Source organism: Lynx canadensis, chromosome A3 (assembly GCF_007474595.2).
Source record: "Lynx canadensis isolate LIC74 chromosome A3, mLynCan4.pri.v2, whole genome shotgun sequence".
NCBI classification, from domain to species: domain Eukaryota; kingdom Metazoa; phylum Chordata; class Mammalia; order Carnivora; family Felidae; genus Lynx; species Lynx canadensis.
In genome coordinates this window covers 26,248,344-26,270,047 of record NC_044305.1, presented here as the reverse complement: position 1 = coordinate 26,270,047, position 21,704 = coordinate 26,248,344, and the positions used below count along the sequence as shown (strand labels likewise).

The following is a 21,704-nucleotide window of genomic DNA, read 5'->3' as shown; positions in this document are numbered from 1 at the left end:
CCTTGGTGGATGGGAGGGCACTGACGGGAGAGGCGGCCCAGAGGGACTGAGCGGGCCTTCGGTTTCCAGCATTGCCGATAACCTGCCTGTGGCCACCCGGCTGGAGCTCTACTCCAACCGCGAAGGCGATGACAAGAAGAAGGAAAAGGATGTGCAGTTTGAGCATGGCTACCGGCTTGGCTTCACGGATGTCAACAAGGTAGGGTGTCTCGGCGGGCTGAAGGGCTGTGGGAGTTTCACCCTTTAAGGCACGAGCTCTTGGGGCCCCAGGGAAGGATATATTTAGCTAGAGGTTTATCACAAAGGTAGGATGGCCAGGGCAGCTTTCTCTTAGTGCCCCTAGGCATGGCCTGTCAGAGTCCGAGTGCTTTGGGCAAGGCTCTGGCAGATGCTACACAGGAAGTGGAAGGCACAGTCCCTAAAAAGTTAGATTCCACATTTATAAGACTAAAACAAAAGAAAAAACGCAGAATTCCGTCAGTATGTAGGAAAGAGAGCTTTGTAGTGGTCTAGAGCATGCTGGCTTCCTGGGTTTTGGATCTCACTTCCACCACCTACTAGTTGTTGAGTGACCTTGAGCCTACCTATTTCCTCACTGTGCCCTCGATTCCTCGTCGGTGAAATGTATGTAATGGCCATACCCGCCCTTTGGGGTTGTTACGCAGTGTAAATCAGATAATTTGTGTGTCTGCTTCATAGCACAGCCTCTGAGAAATATGCTGATAATGGCAATGGTTGTAATAGTGATTCTCCTATCTTTCTAATTTTCTAAACGAACTCCTACCGCGTGGGGGAATAAAAGGCAAAACCATTTCTTTTGAGGCATAATCCCTGTCCTCAAAGGGCTTCTGGTACCAATTAGGAAGAGGACTGACCATGTAGACCCTGCATCTTAAGTCCTAGTTGCTGCTCACTGATGGTGCTGGCGCCATGACGACTGATGCCAGCGGAGTTCAGAAGAGCTTGTTGTGCGTTCAGGTTGTCATGGAGGAGGTGGGCCTTGAAAACTAGGTAGGCTCGAGCTGAGTGGAGTCGGGTGGTGTCCTAGCTGCAGCAGATGTGAGAACACAGCTGCGGAGTGGGGACTGTGCACGGGGCAGGGAGATGTCAGGGGAGACTGCGGGGGAGCTAGGTGTCTGAGAAGATGATAGAAGGCCTTGAATGGTGGGCCTAAGCCCCAGGGACCCCTAGAGGGTTTCTGAGTGGGGAGTGCCGTGAGAGCAGTGTTTCTGGCAGGTTGAAATAGCTCGGCATGCTGGACGAGGGGAGGGACCTGCTACCTGGGGTGATTCTCTGGCTGTTTCTTGACTGCTGGTATTTTGTTCTCTCCATCGCTGTTTTAGATCTACCTGCACAATCACCTCTCGTTCATCCTTTACTACCACCGGGAGGACCTGGAAGAGGACCAGGAGCACACGTACCGCGTCGTCCGCTTCGAGGTGATTCCCCAGAGCATCAGGCTGGAGGGTGAGTGGGGAGGTGTGACCAGAGGGGCAGGGCTGGATGGGCCTGGGCTTCCACACCCAGGGTCTTCTCACACTCGTTTCTGAGACGGCTGATAGGCCACTGTGTTATATGGGCCCGGCCAAGGTAGGGTCACTGCATTCCCATCAGAAAAGGTGACGAGCAAGGGGAGAGCTGCCATCTGTTGTGTCCTGGCCTGGCACCTTCCCAGTTTACCACCTCCCAGCACCCCCTGGAGGTATGTGGTGATCATAGATGAGGAACCAGAGACTCAGAGAGATTGGTGACCTGGCCAAGAACACACAGCCACTGGGACTTGGCTAGGCCTCTCATAAGAACCAGCCGGCTTACCCTCAGTTGGAAGAACAAAGGGGCAGGCAGAGCGGTCGGGCAGCTGGTTTCTGTGCTTCTTTTCCTCTGTGTGAGTGATTGGCGTAGACTAGAATTGGCCCAGGTCACCAGTTGTGCAGGAATCTGAGAGCCCAACCCTAGCCCTATAGGCCTGATAGGACCTGGTCCAGCTTCTCACCTGTCAGCCTTTGCTCACCATGGGACATACTTGGATTTAGCAGGCCTGGCCTTGGTCCAGGTGGTAGTGGGTTTCTGGCTTTTTTTTTTTCTTTGTTTTTCTTTTTAAGCTATGGAACCTCGTTTTTAGTCATACCCAGAAATCTCATGTAAGACATAGATCCTGTGCTTTCAGAGCACTGTGCTGCCCCTCCTTCTGGTGAGTGTCGTGAGCACAGCTTTACGTTTGCCGTGGGATTTTTTGACATCATCTCTCCCCTCAACTGTTTCCTTGAGTTTAGAGACTCTGTCTCCTTTTCTCCCCATTTTGTTTCCAGCACAGTACTGGGCACGTAGTAGGTTCTTACTGTGTGTTAAATTAGTGGACAGATAACAGGATGAACAGATGAGTAAATGAAGAACGAAGCATCTGAGTGATTGCAGTACTGAAGTGTTGGGCCTTTGGAGACAGTGAATGAGAAAACATGATAGCATGAATCGGTGGTATTTTTCCTGTTTGGTGAGGGTGAGTGAATTCGTGAATGTTTGAATTGAGTGAAGGAAGACATTAAATGAGGGTCTCAGACCCCCTCTTGCACACCCAGCACATGCCTCTCTTCATCCCCAACGGCCCTTAGGAAGGTCAGGGCTCTGGGATGCACAGTTTTACAACTGTCTTGCTTCTTCTCAGACCCTGGGTCCCAGCAGCAGTCCTCTGAGGGCCCCCTCCCCCCGCCCCCACAGAACAGCCCATGGGTAGTGTCACTGGCCCCCACAGGAACAGACTGAGTCTCTATCTCTCACAGACATCAAAGCAGACGAGAAGAGTTCTTGCACCCTGCCTGAGGGCACCAGCTCCTCGCCCCAGGAAATTGACCCCACCAAGGAGAATCAGCTGTACTTCACCTACTCTGTACACTGGGAGGTGAGAAGGGGCTGGAGCTCATGACAGGGGAGGCGGGTTCTGGTCTGGGCAGGAATTGTCTAACAAGAGACCTGACTCTTAAGTGCTTCTTTTCCACCCTATCTTCCCCCTCCCCCTGCCACCCTCCAGGAAAGTGACATCAAATGGGCCTCTCGTTGGGACACTTACCTGACCATGAGTGATGTGCAAATCCACTGGTTTTCTATCATTAACTCCGTCGTGGTGGTCTTCTTCCTATCAGGTGAGAGATCTGTGGGATGGAAGGTAGAGAGGACAAGAGGGTGAGGGAGGAAGGTCTGAGGCATCACATTACTTAAGGGGGACTTCTAGGGTGTTCCAGGGGGCCAAGTGTAGGTCAAAACAGACATCAGGGCTCTGTGCTAGGCATCAGGTGTGCAGAGGTGAAGAAGATTCAGTCTCTACCTTGGAGAGCTCCCTAGGGAGAGACAGATACATCTCTTCGTGCACACCTTCCTTGATTCATTCGACAAGATTTTGTTGTTGCCCATGCTGTGCAGGCACTGCCACAGGCCGGGGATGTGGCATTGAGCGGGTCCAGCCCAGTCTCTGCCCCCACAGAGTCTGTTCTGGTGGTAGGAGAGACAAAAAAGCAAAAACATGGTTGAGACCTGAGGGTGATAAGTGCTGTGGAGCAGATACAGGGTGACCAGACGCCCAGCTGTGGAAGGCTGCTTTAGAGAAACCCTCTCTGAATGAGGAGCCACCATTCAGAGACCCGGGGAAGGACTGGTCCAGCAAGGCCACGGCCCTGCAGTAGGACAGGCTTGGTGAGAGGCTGGCGAGCAGGGGGAGGGTAGTGGGCAGAGGTAGAGTAAAACTGGTCATTTCAGTATCATATGGGAAGTAAAGATAATGCCCGCTGCTCTGTATTTCACACTTACTGAGGGCCAGCTGCTGTGTTAATAAGCACTTTACAAACCTCTCATTCCTTCAGATTCCATGAGCTAAGCCTAAAATGTTAAGTTAGCTTGAGGTCATACAACACGTTCTCTTAACCACTATCGTGTGCTGCCCAGAGAGGCAAACGAGCTACTGTGGAGGTACAAGTGAGGGGACCTCCAAACCATTTGGTGTGTTGAAAGGCAAAGATGCCTAGAGTGAGTCTTGCAGTGGGGGTGGGAGTCAGGGCAGAGTGGGGCGTTGCAGGCAAAGGGAGCAAGGAATAGCCCCGGTAGAGGCGTGAGGTGAGAGTAGAGGAGGCTGTGAACGGATGACAAAAGGAGCAGGCAAGCAGGGCAGAGTAAGAGGTGAGTCTGGGAAGAAGTGAGGCTACAGAAGTCAGTAAGACCAAGCCACAGAGCAGCTGGGTGCTGTTCTCCCTGGAATAAAAAGCACTGTGCTTTGGCTGCCCACGCCTGTCCCCTGCCCTCTTTTCTGCCCTTGGGGAGGAAATCCTCCGTGTGCCCTTGTCTGGATAGCTGGGGTAGAGCTCTGCTCAGGAGAGGCAGCTGCATAGCCAGTTCCCACTGGAGGAAGTTCCCAGCCATCACTCAGCAAAACACCAAGCCTAGGAGGGCATGCAGCCCAGGAGACCGTATTGGCAGTACTCACAACTCTTCTCCCCACCCGTTTGTTTCAGGCATCCTGAGCATGATCATCATTCGGACCCTCCGGAAGGACATCGCCAACTATAACAAGGAGGATGACATTGTACGAGGTCTTGGCTGGGGAGGGATGGACTTGGAGAGGGAGGGCAGACTAGCAGTAGGGCTCTGGGCCTATCAGACTCTGTGTGTGGGGGGGGGGGGGGGCTGGGGAGGGATGGGCTTGGAGAGGGAGGGCAGACTAGCAGTAGGGCTCTGGGCCTATCAGACTGTGCGCGCGCGTGCGTGTCTGGGGAGGGATGGACTTGGAGAGGGAGGGCAGACTAGCAGTAGGGCTCTGGGCCTATCAGACTGTGTGTGAGTGTGAGTGTGTGTGTGTGTGTGTGTGTGTGTGTTTCATAGAGTAGTTTGAAAGGGAAAATAAATGTTTAATCCCAAAATGTTTTATCCCCAAAATGATGGGGATAGGCTTTCTGATTTCCAAGCACAAAAGGATTGGGAGAAATCACAGAAAGAAAACTTAATGGATATGACATTAAAAATCTAAAAACTGGGGGCACCTGCCTGGCTCAGTTGGTAGAGCATGCAACTCTTAATCTCAGGGCCGTAAATTCAAACCTCGCATTTGCTGTGGAGCCTACTTAAAACAAAAAATCTAAAAACTGTTCTGCATGTCAGAATACATACACACACAAAACAGAAAAGTGGGAGACAGTAGTTGCAACAAACTTGAAAAAAGATGATACAGTTAAAAGAATTAAAAAGCCCCAGAATTTCTAATGTGAGAAGGAACAAAAAATGTATAGATTATACATGGCTAGTAAACTTGCGAATAACCATTTTTACCTCAGGGATAACCCCCCCCCCCCCCCCAAATACAGAGTCCAACAATAATGAGAAGACAGTGGGGCACTTGGGTGGCTCAGGTGGTTTAAGCATCCAACTTCGGCTTGGGTCATTATCTCACAGTTTGTGAGTTCAAGCCTCTCATTGGGCTCTGTGCTGACAGCTCAGAGCCTGGAGTCTGTTTCAAATTCTTTGTCTCCTGTCTCTCTCTTCCCCTCCCCCTACTTGTGCTCGGTTGCTCTCTTTCAAGAATAAATAAACATTAAAAAAAAAAAAAAGTTTGGACCTTCAAATCAGCTCAAGTGTTTTTTAGTATAATACTTACCATTGGCACGGTTGACCTGAGCTAAACACCTTTGCACACCACCCAAGCAAGTATAAATTGGTAGTTTTCTGAAAAGTAACTAATCAGTCTATATACCATGAGCTATAAAATGATTTGTTTGCTTTGACCCAGTAATTCTTCTGGAATTTTCCTAAGGAAAACAAAAACACAAAGGCTTGGTCTAGAAATATTTATTATAGCTATATTTATAACTCGAATAAACTGGATGTAGCCTGATATTCCATAATAATGGATTGGTTATGTTATGGTACAATTACACAATGAAAAATTGTGCAGACATTAAAATAGTAATGCAAGGAATATTTATTGGAAATGATGAAATGCTCATGATCAAACAACTGAAAATAACAAAGTACGCAGTAAATACAGTATGATTCCAATCCCATTGTTTAAAAATTATATATACACATGCACATATACGTATATAAAGGGCTAAAGGAAATGTATCAAAACAATGGCATTGTTTTATGTCTTTCTGGGTTTTTAAAAACTTTTGACTGTTCACTTATGAGTTTTATATCTTCTGTGTAGTCTTTCTGGATTTTTAAAAAATTTTCTACTTTTTGTCCATTTGAATATCATGCCATATGCCAAAAAAATATTTTTTCACTTTTTTATTACACAAGAACACATAATTTTTTTAAGTGTATTTTGTGAGTGAGTGAGAGACAGCATGCGCATGTGTGAGCTGAGGAGGGAGGGAGGGAGGGAGGGAGGGAGAGAGAATGAGAGAGGGAGAGAATGAGAATCCCAAGCAGGCTCTGTACATTATTAGCGCAGAGCCCGATGTGGGGCTCAACTCAGTGAACTGGGAGATCATGACCTGAGCCGAAATCAAGAGTTGGATACTTAACCAACTGAGCCATTCAGGCGCCCCACACATACTACTTTTATAATCAGGTAAAAAAAGCTGGCGGTGGGGGGGTGGGACACCTGGGTGGCTCAGTCGGTTAAGCATCCGACTTTGGCTCCAGTTATGATCTCACAGTTCATGGGTTCAAGCCCCGCATCAGGCTCTGTGTTGACAGCTCGGAGCCTAAAGCCTGCTTCGGATTCTGTGTCTCCCTCTCTCTCCCTGAAACCCCCACCCCCACCCCCCGCTCACACTCTCTCTCTCAAAAATAAACATTAAAAAAAAGCTAAAAAAAAAGTTGCTTCTAAATCTCACCACCCAAAACTCCTCAGAGTTAACATTTCATTGTGTTGATGTTTAAATTATTTTTTCATGCCCCAGGCATGTGGAATTTGGAGAGGAGGTTTGCCTTTTATGTAGCTGTCAGCCTCATATTTGTGCCCTCCTTTTCCATGTGACAGTTCTCTGGGAAGCGCTATTTCATTTGCTTACACCCCTGTCAGAGTGGAGGCTGGTTGATACCTGAGGGACCCTCAGCCCTAGTCAGGTGGCATGGGTCCTTGGGGATGGTCCCTGCAGGAGCTGCCTCCTCCGAAGCCCAGGAAGCAGCCTCATTCTCTTACCCTTTCCTGCAGGAAGACACCATGGAAGAGTCTGGGTGGAAGCTGGTTCATGGTGATGTCTTCAGGCCCCCCCAGTACCCCATGATCCTCAGCTCCCTCCTGGGCTCAGGCATTCAGCTCTTCTGTATGATCCTCATAGTCATCTGTGAGTGGGCCTGGTGGGGCTGGGTGTGGGGTCCTGTCACCAGAGGAGCACAGGCCTGAGTCTGAGAGAGGAGTGGAGAAGGGGGGCATGTCAGCAACACAGGGCCAGACAGAGTCAGCCATCCCAGTGGGAAGGCTGGGTCCTCTCAGCACCAGGCTCTGGTGGTGTGATGCCCCTCAGAGTTTTCCAGCACTATTGATAGCCTACCACGCCCACTCCATCAGTGAAGCCGCACATCAGTGCTGTGACATCGGCCTCTCTCTACAGTCAGGCCTTAGTGACTAACACAAGTCCGCAATGGCATTGGGAACGAAATCAGGTCTTTTCTCAGAGAACAGCCCAAAAAACCCTAATATATGGTAATTATAGACGGTTCTTAAGTCAGTCTGCCTAAATTTTTTTTTTCCATTTTAACTATTTTTTGATGTATAACACTGTGTAAGTTTAAGGTAGACAACACAACAACTTGATATATGTATAGATTGTGAAATGATCACGACAGTACATTTTGTTAACGTTCATCACCCCACGTAGGTACATAATTTTTTTTCTTTGATGAGAACTTTTAAGATCTAATCTCTCAGCAACTGATCTGCCTAAATTTGTATCTCAGCCTCATGCCTTTAATCTTTGTAACTTTGGATAAGTCACTTAACCTCTGCGAACGTGTTTTCTCATTTGAGAAATGGATAACCAGCCTCTACCTTGGAGGGCTGATAGGGCAGATTCAGTGAGCTGGCGTTCATAATGCTGTCTGTCAGCTCAGTGCCTGGCTGGTTGCAAGTGCTCTGTGGGCTGGAAGCCACAGTTAAGACGTGTCCAGCCAAGGCCCAGTGCCACTGTGCCCCTCTGCATTGCAGCTGAGACCGGTCTTCCCCTGCAGAGAGGAAGGGAGTGTGCTGTCAGGAAGGCCAAGGGAGAAGGGAGCCTCATTTAGCCTCATCTGCCCTGGGCCCTGTGTGCTATCCTGGGATGGGGGCTGGGGCCTGGGACCATGGCCATCAGCCACCCTGACTCTCTCTCTTCCCCCACTCCCTCCACAGTCGTGGCCATGCTCGGGATGCTGTCGCCCTCCAGCCGGGGAGCTCTCATGACCACGGCCTGCTTCCTCTTCATGTTCATGGGGTAGGTGTGTCTGAGCAGGCTCTGGGGCTGGCATAGGCTGCCTGCCCTTCAGCCAGCAAATCCCATTGGTGTGGATCCCTCCCATTTCCCTGCAGGGTGTTTGGTGGATTTTCTGCTGGCCGTCTGTACCGCACTCTAAAAGGCCATCGGTGGAAGAAAGGAGCCTTCTGTGTAAGTGTCCTAACCTCCTGCCAGTGTTGGTGTGGAGCCAAGAAGCTTCTTCCTAGGCTCCTCAGCAGTGTAGGCAGTCTGTGGTGGGGGTTAGGACCAGAGGCAGAGCAGCAGAGTGATAGAGTTGGGGCGGGGGGGTACTCACCTGAGGGTCAGGAACACTGGGCTGTCGCCACAGGCACCTTGAGACCTCCAAGGGCCTTTTGCTGCATCTGTAAGAAGAGAGGATTGAATTGAGGTGATTTTTAGCTTACACTGTCTGATGGCTCAAACAAGAGAAGAAATAGAAAATTCAGAATAACAGGATTTGGGCATCAAGCCTAGGTGTCAAAGTTTAAGGCCAGAAACTGACCACCAGGGCTGCTGAGAGAACATCCTGCGCCATGGAGCAAAGACAAATACCCGCCAGGGGTAAAAGAGGCCTGGCCGTGGTGCTTCCAGCCTATCTTCTGGACTTTGTTGTCTCCATTTCCTCTTTGGGGAGAACAGGTCCTGCCCTTCTCTGTCCTCCTTGTGGTGAGGACAGTTCTTGGCAACAGAAAAGACTGTAGAAACCCAGGAGGATGCCTGGGACTTGACCCTACCTCTCAGGGAGCCCTGAGCCCCCTCTCCCAGACAAGTGAGGCCCTCCAGGACCCAGGAACTCCCTGGTGCCAAACTCAGAGAAGCTTGTGGTCCCAGCTTTCTGAAACCCTTCTCTCTCTCTCTCTGTCTCTCTCTCTCTCTGTCTCTCTCTCTCTCTCTCTCTCTCTCTGTCGAAAGCCCAAGGGGAGCTCTAGCTGCGACACCCCTGGCACAAATTAAGCCCTCCCTGTAGAAGAGCTGTGAAGGGGACTGTTCTAGAAGGATCAAAGAAAGGTCCTAAATTCTTGATGCATTGAGTATTTTTCTCAGGCCACGGTGTGCCAAGAACTTAGGACCTATGGAGGCGTGGAACCCCGCCCCACCTCCCCTGGTGCGGCTCTTCCTCCCACAGCACCCCTGGGACCTCCCTCAGCCAGCCCCACACCAAACCCAGCCTCTCTGCTCCGCACCTGGGCCTTGCGTCTGAGGGCACCATCATTCACCTGGACCCCCAGGCCAGACTGTTGCGTCGCTTCCCAGCCTCCTGCCCACCTCCTCTCGGGCAACAAGTGTTGAGAGTTTTCCTGCCAGACAGTCTGTGAATTCCCTCCCAGCTCCAGCTCTGGCTCTAGAACTCTTGCCCAGGTTTAGGATATCTTTACCTCGCGCCCGGACCCTTGACTATCTTAGGCGCCCCTGGTGTCCCTGCAAGAGATGACCCTTCCCTGGGGCTCTGCCTCTGCCCACAGGTGAGCATGTGCTACGGCCCACAGCGGTGCAGATACTCATCTGCCCTTCTCCAGCCTGTCTTCCCCTGTGCCTGGCCAACCACCCCCTCTCTCCTCCCACCTCATCCATAAGGTCTAGCTCCAGTGTCACCCTCTAGAAGCCTCCTCCTCCATTCTGACCTCTGTGTCCTCCTTGACACCCCAGAGGAGCCTGGGCAGAGCCTCATGCCTACAAATAGTGCCATGGAGCTAGTTCTCCATTTACAGGTCTGTCTGCCTCGCTGGAACCTTCCTGTTCTCACCCCTGGTACCTAGCACAGTGCCCATTCTGTAAATTTCGGCCAGGAGGGCAGATGAATGCCCTGCTGCACAGTGGTATGAAGCAGGAACACGCAACAAGGGAGGAAATGAAGTGGGCCTTGAGAAAGGTTTCAGATGGGCGGAAGCAGCCAGCAGGGTGGTCTGGAGTTCTGGAATCTCCTAGTTCCCAGTCCTGGCTCTGTCCTTTCTCTTTCCCCATCTCCGGTGGCGGATGGTTGCACCTACCCCTCAGAGTTGTTGTGTGGATAGAGAAACTGAATGGAAGGCCCTTGGCACAGCATTAGCACTCAGGAGGCAGATACCCTGAGATGTTGATAACTCTGCTTGCATAACAGCACAAGGGCAGTGACCCGTTGTGGAGGGCGGGGAAGTGGGGCTATGGGCCTAAGATGAAATTGGCATTGGAGGTTGAGTGCCAGATTGCAGGGGGCCTCAGGCAATGTGGTCAGTGGCCCTCCTGGGTGCTTGGGCAGCCACAGCAGTGAAGAAGGCTCCTGTAGGCCCAGGGCTTTGGTTCCGTTTGCCTGGGCCCCAGTCCAAGAGATCTGAGTGGATGGTCTACAACGCAGTGGGTCAGGAGCTGGGACTCAGGTTATACTGCTTGTGTTTGAGCCTCTGATCCACCCTTAGCTGTGTGGAGTCAGGGTGTGTATTTAACATTGCTGGGCCTCAGTGCCCTCTTCTTTAAAAAGGGTAATGTTAATTATCCATCGAGGTAGGCATGTAGTGAGGAGTAGGTGAGAGGATGTGTTGTGAGGCCAGCACCCACCGCCCCTAAGATTCAAAGCTTATCCACCACTCTAGGCTGTTTGGGTGAGGCCCGGACATAGGTGTTTTATAGAAGTTTTATTCATTCATTCCTAGGGAGTTGCATTCATTGCAACTAGGGAGCTGCCATTCCTGTTCAGCAAATGTGTATTGAGCAGCTACTGTGTTCTAAGGATTGGGAGCAGCTCAGTGGGCAGGGGGAGCTCCTGAGGAGCTTCCAGTCTCGGGGATAGGCAGACATTGACCAGGTAACAATATATATTCACAGACTGGGATGAGGGCAGGGGAAGGGCAGTTGAGGGAATGTTTTCTGGAAGGAATGGTCCTTGAGCTGAGTCCTGAGGGACAAGGAGGGTTGAGGGCCTCCATTCTGGGGACCCCACTGGAACGGGTGGCAGCTCCCTAGTTGCAACCCCCAACTTGGTCTCCCTTGCTTCCAGACGGCAACGCTGTACCCTGGTGTGGTTTTTGGCATCTGCTTCGTTTTGAATTGCTTCATCTGGGGAAAGCACTCATCAGGAGCAGTAAGTAAGGGAGGGCCGGCTATGCTCGGTCCCACTCCCACAGGTCACTTCCTGCTGTTCCCTTCCCTTTTCTGAGTCCCCAGCATTCTGTTCCCAGTCCCAGGGGCTGTGGACGAGCTGGGGTTTCCCCAGCCCTGCCCGTCCGGCTGCCCATACTCCAGCCCTGGCCTTCTTGTGGGCTCTTGCAGACAGCTGGCCAGAGCTCACTTCTCTAAAGGGAGATTTCCACAGTCCAGGGGCCAGCTGGGGAATCTCCCGTTGCCTCGGCCAAGGGAACGTTGCCTGCTGTGGGTTTATTAGGTCAGTATCCCAAACAAGGCTCTCCGCCTGTCCCTGTCCCGCAACACCAGCCCCCGCAGGTTGTCCTGCCCTCAGAGCGGGGACCCTGCCAGCCCCGGCCATCGGTAGTAACTTGTGCGGGACTCATGGAGTAGGATTGCAGACTCAGCTGGGGGTGGGTTTTGATCCTGTGGCAGGATTGCAGTGGAGGGGGAGGGCAGGCATTTGCCATCCTGGCCTCAGTGGCGAGAGCCGCCTCCCCTCCACCTGCAGGTGCCCATTGATCAGAGGTCCTTGGGTGAGGCTGGGAGTCCGGGGTGCCGGTGGACTGGCTTCTCTGCAGCGGTTGGGGAAGCCGCCCTCAGGAAAGACAGAGTCATGTTCATCCTCTCACTTCCTCTTTTATACCTGTGTTCCTTCTCTCTTTCAACATTTTCCTCCCAGTTAGTTACCAACTGCTCATTATAAATACTCATTGTAGAAATTTTGGAAAGTACAGAGAAGTTGTAGTATATTTTTGCAGTCTTTTCAGCTATATTTAAAAATAGAATGATACAACTTTAAAATTGCAATGTAACAGCAGGCATTTATATTGTGCTTACATTGGAATAAGTACTGTTCTCAACACTTTGTATATATTAATTCACTTCTTCCAGTTTGCATGACTCTTGTAACAACATAATACTGTGTAGAACAGGATAAAGAAGAAAATGAAAAATCACTTATAATCCCTACATCCCATCTGAGGAAGTACTGTCAACTTTTCAGCATAGGCCTCTGTAGGCACATATACATATAAATACTGGGATGTTTCTATTAAAATGGAGTCCTATACATACAGTTTTATAACCTGCTTTTTTGGCTTCATAGTGTATTACAGTGTTTCATTTTAACAAAATTGGGAACACACGATTTGTACACTTTTGTTTTTTCCCCTTTTGTCTTCGGTTAACATACCATGTAATTCTTCATCCTGGCCTCTTCACCACACCATTATGTTCTTGCTTCCTGCCTCCTCCCTGGATGACGAGCCCCTCTGGGATGCCGGGGCTCCTTCTTTAAGGTCCTCAAGCTGCCCTCCATGTTTCCTCAGGGCTGAATCAGCCCCAGGAGGTTCTGGCCAGGAGCCTTGTGGGGGATGTGTCTGCAGGATCTTCTCCGTTGTGGTGGCCTGCCTTCCGTGGGACCCATTAGGTCCCCCTCCTCCCTGCATAGCCCCTGGCCTGAGCTTCAGGGCCTTGTGGGGCCTCACGGTACTGTGCCCGCAGGTACCCTTCCCCACCATGGTGGCCCTGCTGTGCATGTGGTTCGGGATCTCCCTGCCCCTTGTCTACCTGGGCTACTACTTCGGCTTCCGCAAGCAGCCATATGACAACCCTGTGCGCACCAACCAGATTCCCCGGCAGATCCCTGAACAGCGGTGGTACATGAACCGATTTGTTGGGTGAGTCTCTGGCAGGGGTGAGGCCAGGGAATTCTAGAGTGGGCAAGGCGGACACTGCCCTGAGCCATTTCCTTAGAACGTGGAACAGGGTACCCTCCCCTGGGATGTTGTGCCTGGTATTTTGCAGCTCCAGCAGGCTCTCGTAGACTTCGTGAAAGCTTAACTCGACGCCACATTAAGGAGACCAAGTTGTAACCAGACTTGGTGTTGGCCTAAGAACCCCCAGGATAGGGAAGGGAGGGATGGAAAAGTGCAGATGAGACAGGGGAAGACCATCACTTAGATCTAGGCAAGTTATGCCACCTCTCTGTACCTCACTTTCCCCATCTATAAAATGAGGAGATTGATGCCCAGCTTGCCTCTTTCTCAGGAGGCTGTCATGGTCCAAAAAGTATGCCAGAGAATTAGAACCACCACACCTGTGTGAGCACCAATCTCATGCTACCTGGGAGAGCCTGGATGCCCAGTGGCCCGGCTCTCCTAGCGGTGTTAACCCTCCCCTTCTACCGTAGCATTCTCATGGCTGGGATCCTGCCCTTCGGCGCCATGTTCATCGAGCTCTTCTTCATTTTCAGTGTGAGTACTGCTTCTCCCCAGGGCTAGGTCAGCCCCAGGAGGTTGGTAGGGTGCTCCCCCGCCCCTCCACACACAACCTTCACCCCTACTAGCCTCGTCCCTGTCCCTCCACTTATGTGCTCTGCCTCTTACCACCTGAGAGATTTCAGACAGGCCCATTTATGCTCTCAGGGTGTCCACTCCTGCCCCTCAGATGGCTTGGAAGGATAAATGAGATAGGCCATCGTATATGGGGTCTGGTGTGTGGGAAGTGCTCAGTAAATAGAAGCTGTGTCAGTAATATGGCAGCCAGTCTCCACCATGACTAACATCATGGCATCTGATTTGATTTCCAGGTCCCTATACATCTTTTTACCTGTTATACTCTGAACTCTCAGGAAAGCGGGGGGGAGTGATTCCTAATTCTCAGGATTATTGTGAGGCTAGAATGTGACAATGTCTATAAAAGGCACAGGGCTTGGCACTCAAGCAGAGCTTGTTAAGTAGTAGCTGTTGGGATGATGTGACTCCTGCCCAGGCTTGCCAAGATGGAAGTTGGCAGAAGGGCTCTTTAGAGCCATCTGCACCTGGCTGAGCCAGCTCGGCACTCTGCACCTAGAGTGCCTTGCACCAAATCTATACTGGGCCAGCATCCGCTGCCCTGGAGTGGTCCAGCCCCTCCCTGCTGATATACTGGCCCAGCATCTGCTGCTCTGGAATGGTCCAGCCCCTCCCTGCTGAGACCCCCTTGGCCACCTAGCCCTACCTAGGAAAAGGGTCAGAGGATGGGTTGGCTGCCCCCCAGAGGGGGTACCTTACTCTTTTTGTGTGACCCTGGGCCAATCGCCAGCCTCTCTGAGCCTTGACTTCCTCATCCATGAATGGCCACGCTTTCATAGGCTTATATCTGGAGATGCACATAAAGCATGTAGCACCTTGTCTGGCACACAGTAGGCTGCCCGTAAGTGGTGGTGGCTGCTGTGTAATTTTGATTTGGGTGGGATTCATTATTTTCTACAAGTTGTCAAGTTCAGGCTGGGGCCCACCCATTGCAGGATCAGCCAGGCCACAGCTCCTCCCTGAGAACAGCCTGGCTCCCCCTGTGCTCCAGGGAGGAAGGGCCAGTCAGACCCACATGCGAGGCCTACAGGCCCCAATGGTATCATGATGGTGTCTCCATTCCTGTCCTGATGGCAGGTGGTGTGCCAGTTGGAACTGAGGGGTGGCTTTTCGAGAACAGGCAGTATGTGCCAAGGGAAGGGGTCGCTGGGTGGAGGCAGGCTAGCTGAAGGCCAGCTGTGATGTGTCCACAGGCAATCTGGGAGAATCAGTTCTATTACCTTTTTGGCTTCCTGTTCCTTGTCTTCATCATCCTGGTGGTGTCGTGTTCACAAATCAGCATTGTCATGGTGTACTTCCAGCTCTGTGCAGAGGTGAGGGGAACGGGGCCAAGAGTTGGGGGTGAGGAAAGCTGGGTCTGGACTGGATGGGTCATGAAGCTGTCTGGGTTTCCCATGTGGGCCCCCCTCCTCTGGCTATGAGGTCTTAGGCAAGTACATCACTTCACTTAGCTGAACCCCCATTTATTCAGCTGTAGACTGGATTTAAGAATCCCTACCTCACAGCATAGTCACATGGAGTAGTCACTGCGACTTGACAGAAGGACACTTAGATTTGTCAGTACAGAGTCCACTCCAGTAGTGGTTTCTCCAGTAGCTGAGGCAGATGGGACGACCTTCCCTCCCTCTGCAGACTAGCTCTTGGTGGAGCCCCTTGGGAAGGGCTCTGGGACAAACAGCCTGAGCTGAATCCCTGGCTCCTCCATTAGAAGCCCTGGTTGGGCAGTTGGTTAACCATTCTATGTCTTCTGTTCCTCATCATGTGACAGGATAGCAAGAGGGCCTGACTCAGCTACTACAAGGAGTAGATGAGCTGATTCATGTATAACACTTAGAATGGTGTCTGGCCTGCAGCGAGCATTTGCTCAAGAAATGTTAGTTGTTATTACTGCTCTTTTGCTGTGGTCCTTGTTGATTTTTTTTTTTTAATTGAGGTATAACGTATGCAGAATAAAGTTCACCGATTTTAGTCTACAGTTCAGTGAATTTTTAGAAATGCATATGGTTGTGTAACCATGATCACAGTCAAGATAGAAAACATTCCCATTACCCCAAATATTACTGTTCTTATCTAGGGTCTTTAGCTCCTCAGGCAACCATGAAACTTGGGGAAGAGAGATTGTGCCTAGAGATGATAACTCTGCTCTGTTTCCTCCTCAGGATTACCGCTGGTGGTGGAGGAATTTCCTGGTCTCCGGGGGATCTGCGTTCTACGTCCTTGTCTATGCCATCTTTTATTTTGTTAACAAGGTACTGCCCTGTGTGAGGGAGCCCCCAGCCCTTTCAGGGCAGGTTGGTGGAGACGAGGGTGCTGGGGGAACGCCCAAGTGTCTGAGTCTTTCCCACCAACAGTGGGAAGAACCAAAGTCATTGTGTTCTAGAACATGCTGCCTTTTAGGACAGAGAGCATCTGTGTTCTGTGTGTTTGGGAGACAAAAGCCTTCAGGATAAGTGGCACAATATTGCATGCGAAACCTGTGAGATACCAAAGTTCTGCCAAAGCAGAACTTAAAGGAAATCTCTCACCTTACAGCACTGTTCACAGGAAATTGGAGACACTGATAATGAGGTACTCAGCTCAAACTAAGAAAGAAAGAGCAAGAATATGAAAGAACAAAGAAGGTAGATGAGAGAGTTAATGAGGATAAAAGCAGAACATTCCGAAATAGGCTTTAGCGCCCAAATTTAGGAACTCGGGTTCACCCACTGGTGGCATAGAAGGACACAAGCAGATCCCCACTTGCCACAGTGGTTTTGGTAGGTCTGTGCATGACACATAAGCCAGATGGATGGGCCACTGAGAGGAGTTTGGGCTCACTGTGGTGGACCCCTCCCTTCCAAGGCTACCACCGAAGACGGCCTCACCCGCTGTGCCTCAGGTCTCCAAAATCCAAAAACAAGCAGAGTCCTCTCTGCTTGCAACCAGGGTGTCCTCCCAAACCAGAGTCACAGGTCAGTTGGTGGAGGCTTAGAACACCCTTTGGCCAAATCGTCAGGTTGGAAAGAACTGTGTGGATCATCCTATGGTATTCCTCCCCCGCTTCCGGTTTGCCGACTGTGCCCCTCTTTTCCAGAGATTCCAGCAAGTAACCATGTAGTTCAGGGGTCAGCAAACTATAGTGCGTGCGCCAGTGAGCCTGTTTCTGTAAATAAAGTTTTATTGGAACACAGCCATGCTCGTTCACTTACATATTGTCTATGGCTGCTTTCACACTATAGTGGCAGTGTTGAATAGTTGTGACAGAGGCCACATGGCCTGAGAAACCTAAACTATGTATTATCTGGCTTTTGAAGAAAAAGCTTGCTGACCCCTGCTCTAGCACCTCCAGTGACAGAAGACATTCCCTCCTGGCATTCTCAGTCTCTTTGGTTAGCTCCTGTCATTATCAAAGTCTTCCTTGATTCGCACTGGAATCCATCACCCTGTAACTTCCATCTTCAGGCCATCCTCTTTTTCCTGGAATCATCCAGAAGAAATCTAATTTCCCTCCTCTATAGCCTGTATTCATCAGAACTTTTGAGCGGAAAGTGACCAAAACTCATTTCCACCTGGCTTAAGCAAAAAGAGAATGTATTGACTGGTATAACTTGGGAAGTTTGAGAAGCTGGAGTTCTAGCTTCAGGCATGGTTAGATCCAGCATTTCAGATGGTGCTCCACATCCATTCCTCAGCTCTGTGTGTATTCTTGGCTTTAATCTGCATGCAGGATCTTGCCTCAAAGTGGAAAGATGCCAGTGGCAGCCCTAGAGCTAAAAGAACATCTTTCCTCTACCGTCAAGTTACCAGTCCCAGGGAAGATGCTCATTGGCCTGGGTTACATGCCATCCCTCACTGCTCCTCGGGTCCCATGGGATGGCGTCCTCTGATCGACCTGCTTAGGTTCTGTGTTAAAACTGACAGCCCCAGCAGGGCCACAGAGTAAAGGAGTGGGTACCCCAAAACACTGGGAAGATGGAAGATGGGAGACAGTGTTGGGCAAATGAAACCTAGCTACAGGGCCTCCTAGACTGCCCCCGGGGTCATATCATGATCTCCTTTTCTTCTTCCCTGTGCCCCAGTCTTTCTTCTCTGCTCTAAAAACCTCTACCCCAGCCCCAGATCCTGTCTGTAAAATGATAGCCTTGGCCGGCCTGAATTCTAGGGGCCTTTCCAGCTTTGCCTATTTGCCTTGTACCTTTCCTGGTTTTGCCACTGGGTTTACCTACCACTGTCCTGTCCCCTACCTCCCTCACCCCATCTCCAGACACGAGAAAGTATGAACCTGGGGAGGGTTAAGCCTGAAAACATGGCCTTCACCCCCCAGTTAGAGGATATATTGATTTCTTCCGAGCTCCTGGCATTTTGTGACCATGTGTCTGCCCATGAGCCCCAGCACGGGCCCCACTCAGGCCCTGGTGTGCCGAGTAGGTCTTGATACCAAGGTTCCAGATTAGCTCTGCCCAGCCCAGCAAACACCACCACAAACAGGTCTCTGGCATCCCTGCCAGGCCCCTAAACTCTGCAGGAGAGTCCAGCGTGCTCCAAGATGAATTCCCTGTGAGATGTTAACAAAAGTGACAGAAGCATTCTTAGGAGGAGAGGATTGTAGGCTGGCTTAATGGTGGCTCCTGCTCTTTAATCCTGTCTCCCACCACCTCCTGGCTGCTGCTCCAGCCATCCAGGATTGTTGCCATGCTGTTCTGGGGACTGTGCAGGGTGAAGAAGTGACACAGCTGTGGCCGTTCCTAAGGCATGCTGGCCCTGGCTCCTCTCTCTCTCCCAATGAGCTCTCAGGCCCTTCTCCAGGAAGATTCCTACCCCTACCCCCCCCCCCCCCCCACACACACACAAGAAATGGCCTAGGATAGTGGAATTGGGCCTTGGACACCCCCAGCCGTCCAGCCCAAGGCTTAAATTCTACCTCCTCCTGCTTCCTAGCTGTGGAACCATGGGTGGTGTTAGACCCCTCTGTCCCCCGTCTGTGGCTGGTTAAAAACCTGCCATGGTGGTCATGAGCACTCAAGGCGGTACCCGGGCCCTGCTGCTGATGAAGGCTCGCCATGGCTGTGAGCTCCGCCTGCCCCTCCCTGCCAACTCGGAGCAAGCCCCTTCCCCTACCAGGCCTCCGCTTCATCACAAGATCAGTGAGAAGGGTGGGGGGGGGGGTGGTGTCCAGGTTGGCCATGGCAGGCTGACACTAAGTGTCCACCCCTCTCTTCTCTCTCCACTCGCCCCAGCTGGACATCGTCGAGTTCATCCCCTCTCTCCTGTACTTTGGCTACACGGCCCTCATGGTCCTGTCCTTCTGGCTTCTCACGGGCACCATTGGCTTCTATGCAGCCTACATGTTTGTCCGCAAGATCTACGCTGCTGTGAAGATAGACTGATGGGGGTGGACCATGGCCAGGCCCACTCTGTCCACGGACAGGAAGCCACTCTGCGTGGGGAACTGCAGGCACGCAAATAAAATAACTCCTGCTCGTTTGGAATGTAACTCCTGGCACAGTGTTCCTGGATCCCGGGGCTGCGTGGGGGGCGGGAGGGCCTGTAGATAAATCTTGGACTTTTCTTCATCAATTTATTCCAGTTCTGTGGGGGATGAGGTTTTTGTGGGTTGTTTTTTCTTCAGTGCTACGAAAGTTCCCTCCAGCAGGAACTCTCAGACCTGTTTATTCAGGTTTATTTTTGGTTGGGGGTTTTTTCCTTAGTTTTTTTAACGTAAGGATCCAGGATGGATAAATCACCAAGACACTGGGTTTGGTCACTGTCTCCACCTCAGTTCCTCAGGCTGTTGGCCACCCCACAACTAACTGGAAGAGGAAACGCCTGGCCTTCTGGGGCTTCGGTGAGGTTTCCGAGCCTCTCATGGCCCATCCTCACCTCTGATGCCGCGACAAAGCCCAGCTCTAGCCCGGACGTGCATCATCAGTGCCGACCAGCCTCTACCAGCCCTCTCCCTCACTCTTCTCTCCCCCCAGCCTCCTCCCAGGGCTGCCCAAAGCAGGGCTTCCAGCCAGGCCTCCAGGGTGACCAAGTCTTATTGCTACAAGAAAAACCCCGGGAAGTACTTGGGGCCAAGTGCCCCAGGACAGCAGGACTCACCCCTGCTCAGAGCAGCGGGAGTTTGCTGGACCAGAGAAGAGACTTGCAGTGAACTGTGCGTGCCAAGAAACCCTGGATCCAGGGCCAAGTATTTACAGAGTCAAGCCAAGCATCCACGTGTCTGTCTGGGACAAGGGTCCTCACCCCTCAGGATTGCTCCCCAGTTCTTTCCCCGGGGGGTTGCTGCTCTTTGCGAAGTGTGCTGGTAGCGGGCCCTCTCCACTCTCCCTACCAGCACAGAACAAGGCCGGGAGACCTCAGATGCCCTCCTTTAGGTGGCTGGGGAGAGAGGCATTCTATCCCTGACATCCCCCAGCCTCAGTGCTCATGCTCAGCTCTTTCAGCCAGACCCATCCCCTCCGCCTCCACCTCCATCTCCCGTCTGTCTGATTCTTGCCTCCTTGGGTGACACCTGCTTGTGGGAAGGAAGACGGAAGGTCAGTTCTGTCACTCTTTCCCCGATTCCCAGGAATAGGCAAAGAGCCAAGTTAGAAAGAGGGAGCTAGCTTTGCAAGCCTGGCTCCTCTGTCAGCACCCAACCCCCTGTGCACCCTGTGCATGTCCCAAACCAAACGTTTGTTCTTAAGTTGCAAGAGGCCAAACCCACCCTGGGGTTAGCGTTTAAGTAACAGCCGCTCACCCTTGCATCAGCCCCTTTGGGACTCCCACCACAAGACAAAGCTCAGGATGCTGGCTAAGCTCGGAACACACCCCACCCCCGTGACACCCTGCACCCCGACTCCAGGTTCTCCCAGCAGCCCCTACCAGCTCCACCAGTCAAACCAGTGGACTTCTCAACCTTGCTCACAGTGACTCCGTAGCGCCAAACGGTGTCCACCAAGAATCAGGTTGGAGAAAAGGGAACCCAAGCGGTAGAGAATGATAATGGAGGCTTTTGTTCATTCAAATCTCGGATTTTTTCCCTAAGAGGTTCTCTTTTTTGGGGGTGGGGGGAATTAGGAAATGGACTCCTCATAAAAGGTTCAAACATCATCAATTTTTCTGACTTTTTTAATCATCATCATTATTATTTTTAATTAAAAGATGCCTGTATGCCTTTTTTTGGTCCGATTGTAAATAAATATGCCATTGACCTGTTGTCCTGTCTCTTGAATCTCTTCAAGGGGTTAGGAGCCTGAGGTGAGACATCGTCCCTACGTGGGTTGAGCTGAGTGGTTTCCCTCAAAGTTCAGTCTCATGTCAGGCTTTCGGGAGCTCAGGCCCCTGTTCCCCTGTGTGGTACAAGCCCATAGCGTTTCCCATTGGCTCGGTCCCTCCATCCTGAATCGCAGGCATCTGCCCTGGTCCCACAGGTAGGAAGTGGCAATCAAGTTTGAGCTTGGGTAGCAGTGAGACCTGGTTTTGGATTCCCAGCTCCAATATTTTACTGCCAACTCACTTCACCTCTCTGTCCTCTAAGACTCCTTCAAATAGAAACATAGGTCAAACTGTCTTATGTCCCAAGGGGAATTGACTGGTTCGTAAGTCATCAAGGAAAGGAGTGGTTCGGCTTCAGGTATGGATAGATCCAGGGGTTCAAAGGCTAGCCTTGGGATTCTCCCTTTCTCCATTTGCTTCTCTCAATCCCATTCTGTCCCATTGTCAAAAATCTTTCCTATGAGGGAGGCAGTAAGGGCATGTCACAGATCACACTAGGCTTACGTTAGCCAGTTTGGAAAGCCTAGAGGAAAAAGACCTCCCCTTCCTTGCCTCAGTATATTCAATTTAGATCAATCCCAGAAAAGGTTTC

General features: G+C 51.3%; 1 protein-coding gene across 1 annotated transcript in view; it reads left to right on the top strand.

Moving 5' to 3' along the window:
* Positions 1-21,053, top strand: part of TM9SF4 (transmembrane 9 superfamily member 4) — a 53,884-nt gene extending 32,831 nt beyond the window's left edge. Inside the window, exons 5-18 of the mRNA XM_030309826.1 lie at positions 70-199; positions 1,344-1,467; positions 2,778-2,896; positions 3,026-3,137; positions 4,497-4,567; positions 7,142-7,274; positions 8,318-8,399; positions 8,495-8,570; positions 11,392-11,475; positions 13,023-13,198; positions 13,711-13,774; positions 15,067-15,186; positions 16,033-16,122; positions 19,090-21,053. Of these exons, the coding sequence (XP_030165686.1) occupies positions 70-199; positions 1,344-1,467; positions 2,778-2,896; positions 3,026-3,137; positions 4,497-4,567; positions 7,142-7,274; positions 8,318-8,399; positions 8,495-8,570; positions 11,392-11,475; positions 13,023-13,198; positions 13,711-13,774; positions 15,067-15,186; positions 16,033-16,122; positions 19,090-19,239 (1,531 nt within the window). The 3' untranslated portion in view covers positions 19,240-21,053. The remainder of the gene's footprint in view (positions 1-69; positions 200-1,343; positions 1,468-2,777; positions 2,897-3,025; positions 3,138-4,496; positions 4,568-7,141; positions 7,275-8,317; positions 8,400-8,494; positions 8,571-11,391; positions 11,476-13,022; positions 13,199-13,710; positions 13,775-15,066; positions 15,187-16,032; positions 16,123-19,089) is intronic.
* The last annotated feature ends 651 nt before the right edge of the window (positions 21,054-21,704 follow it).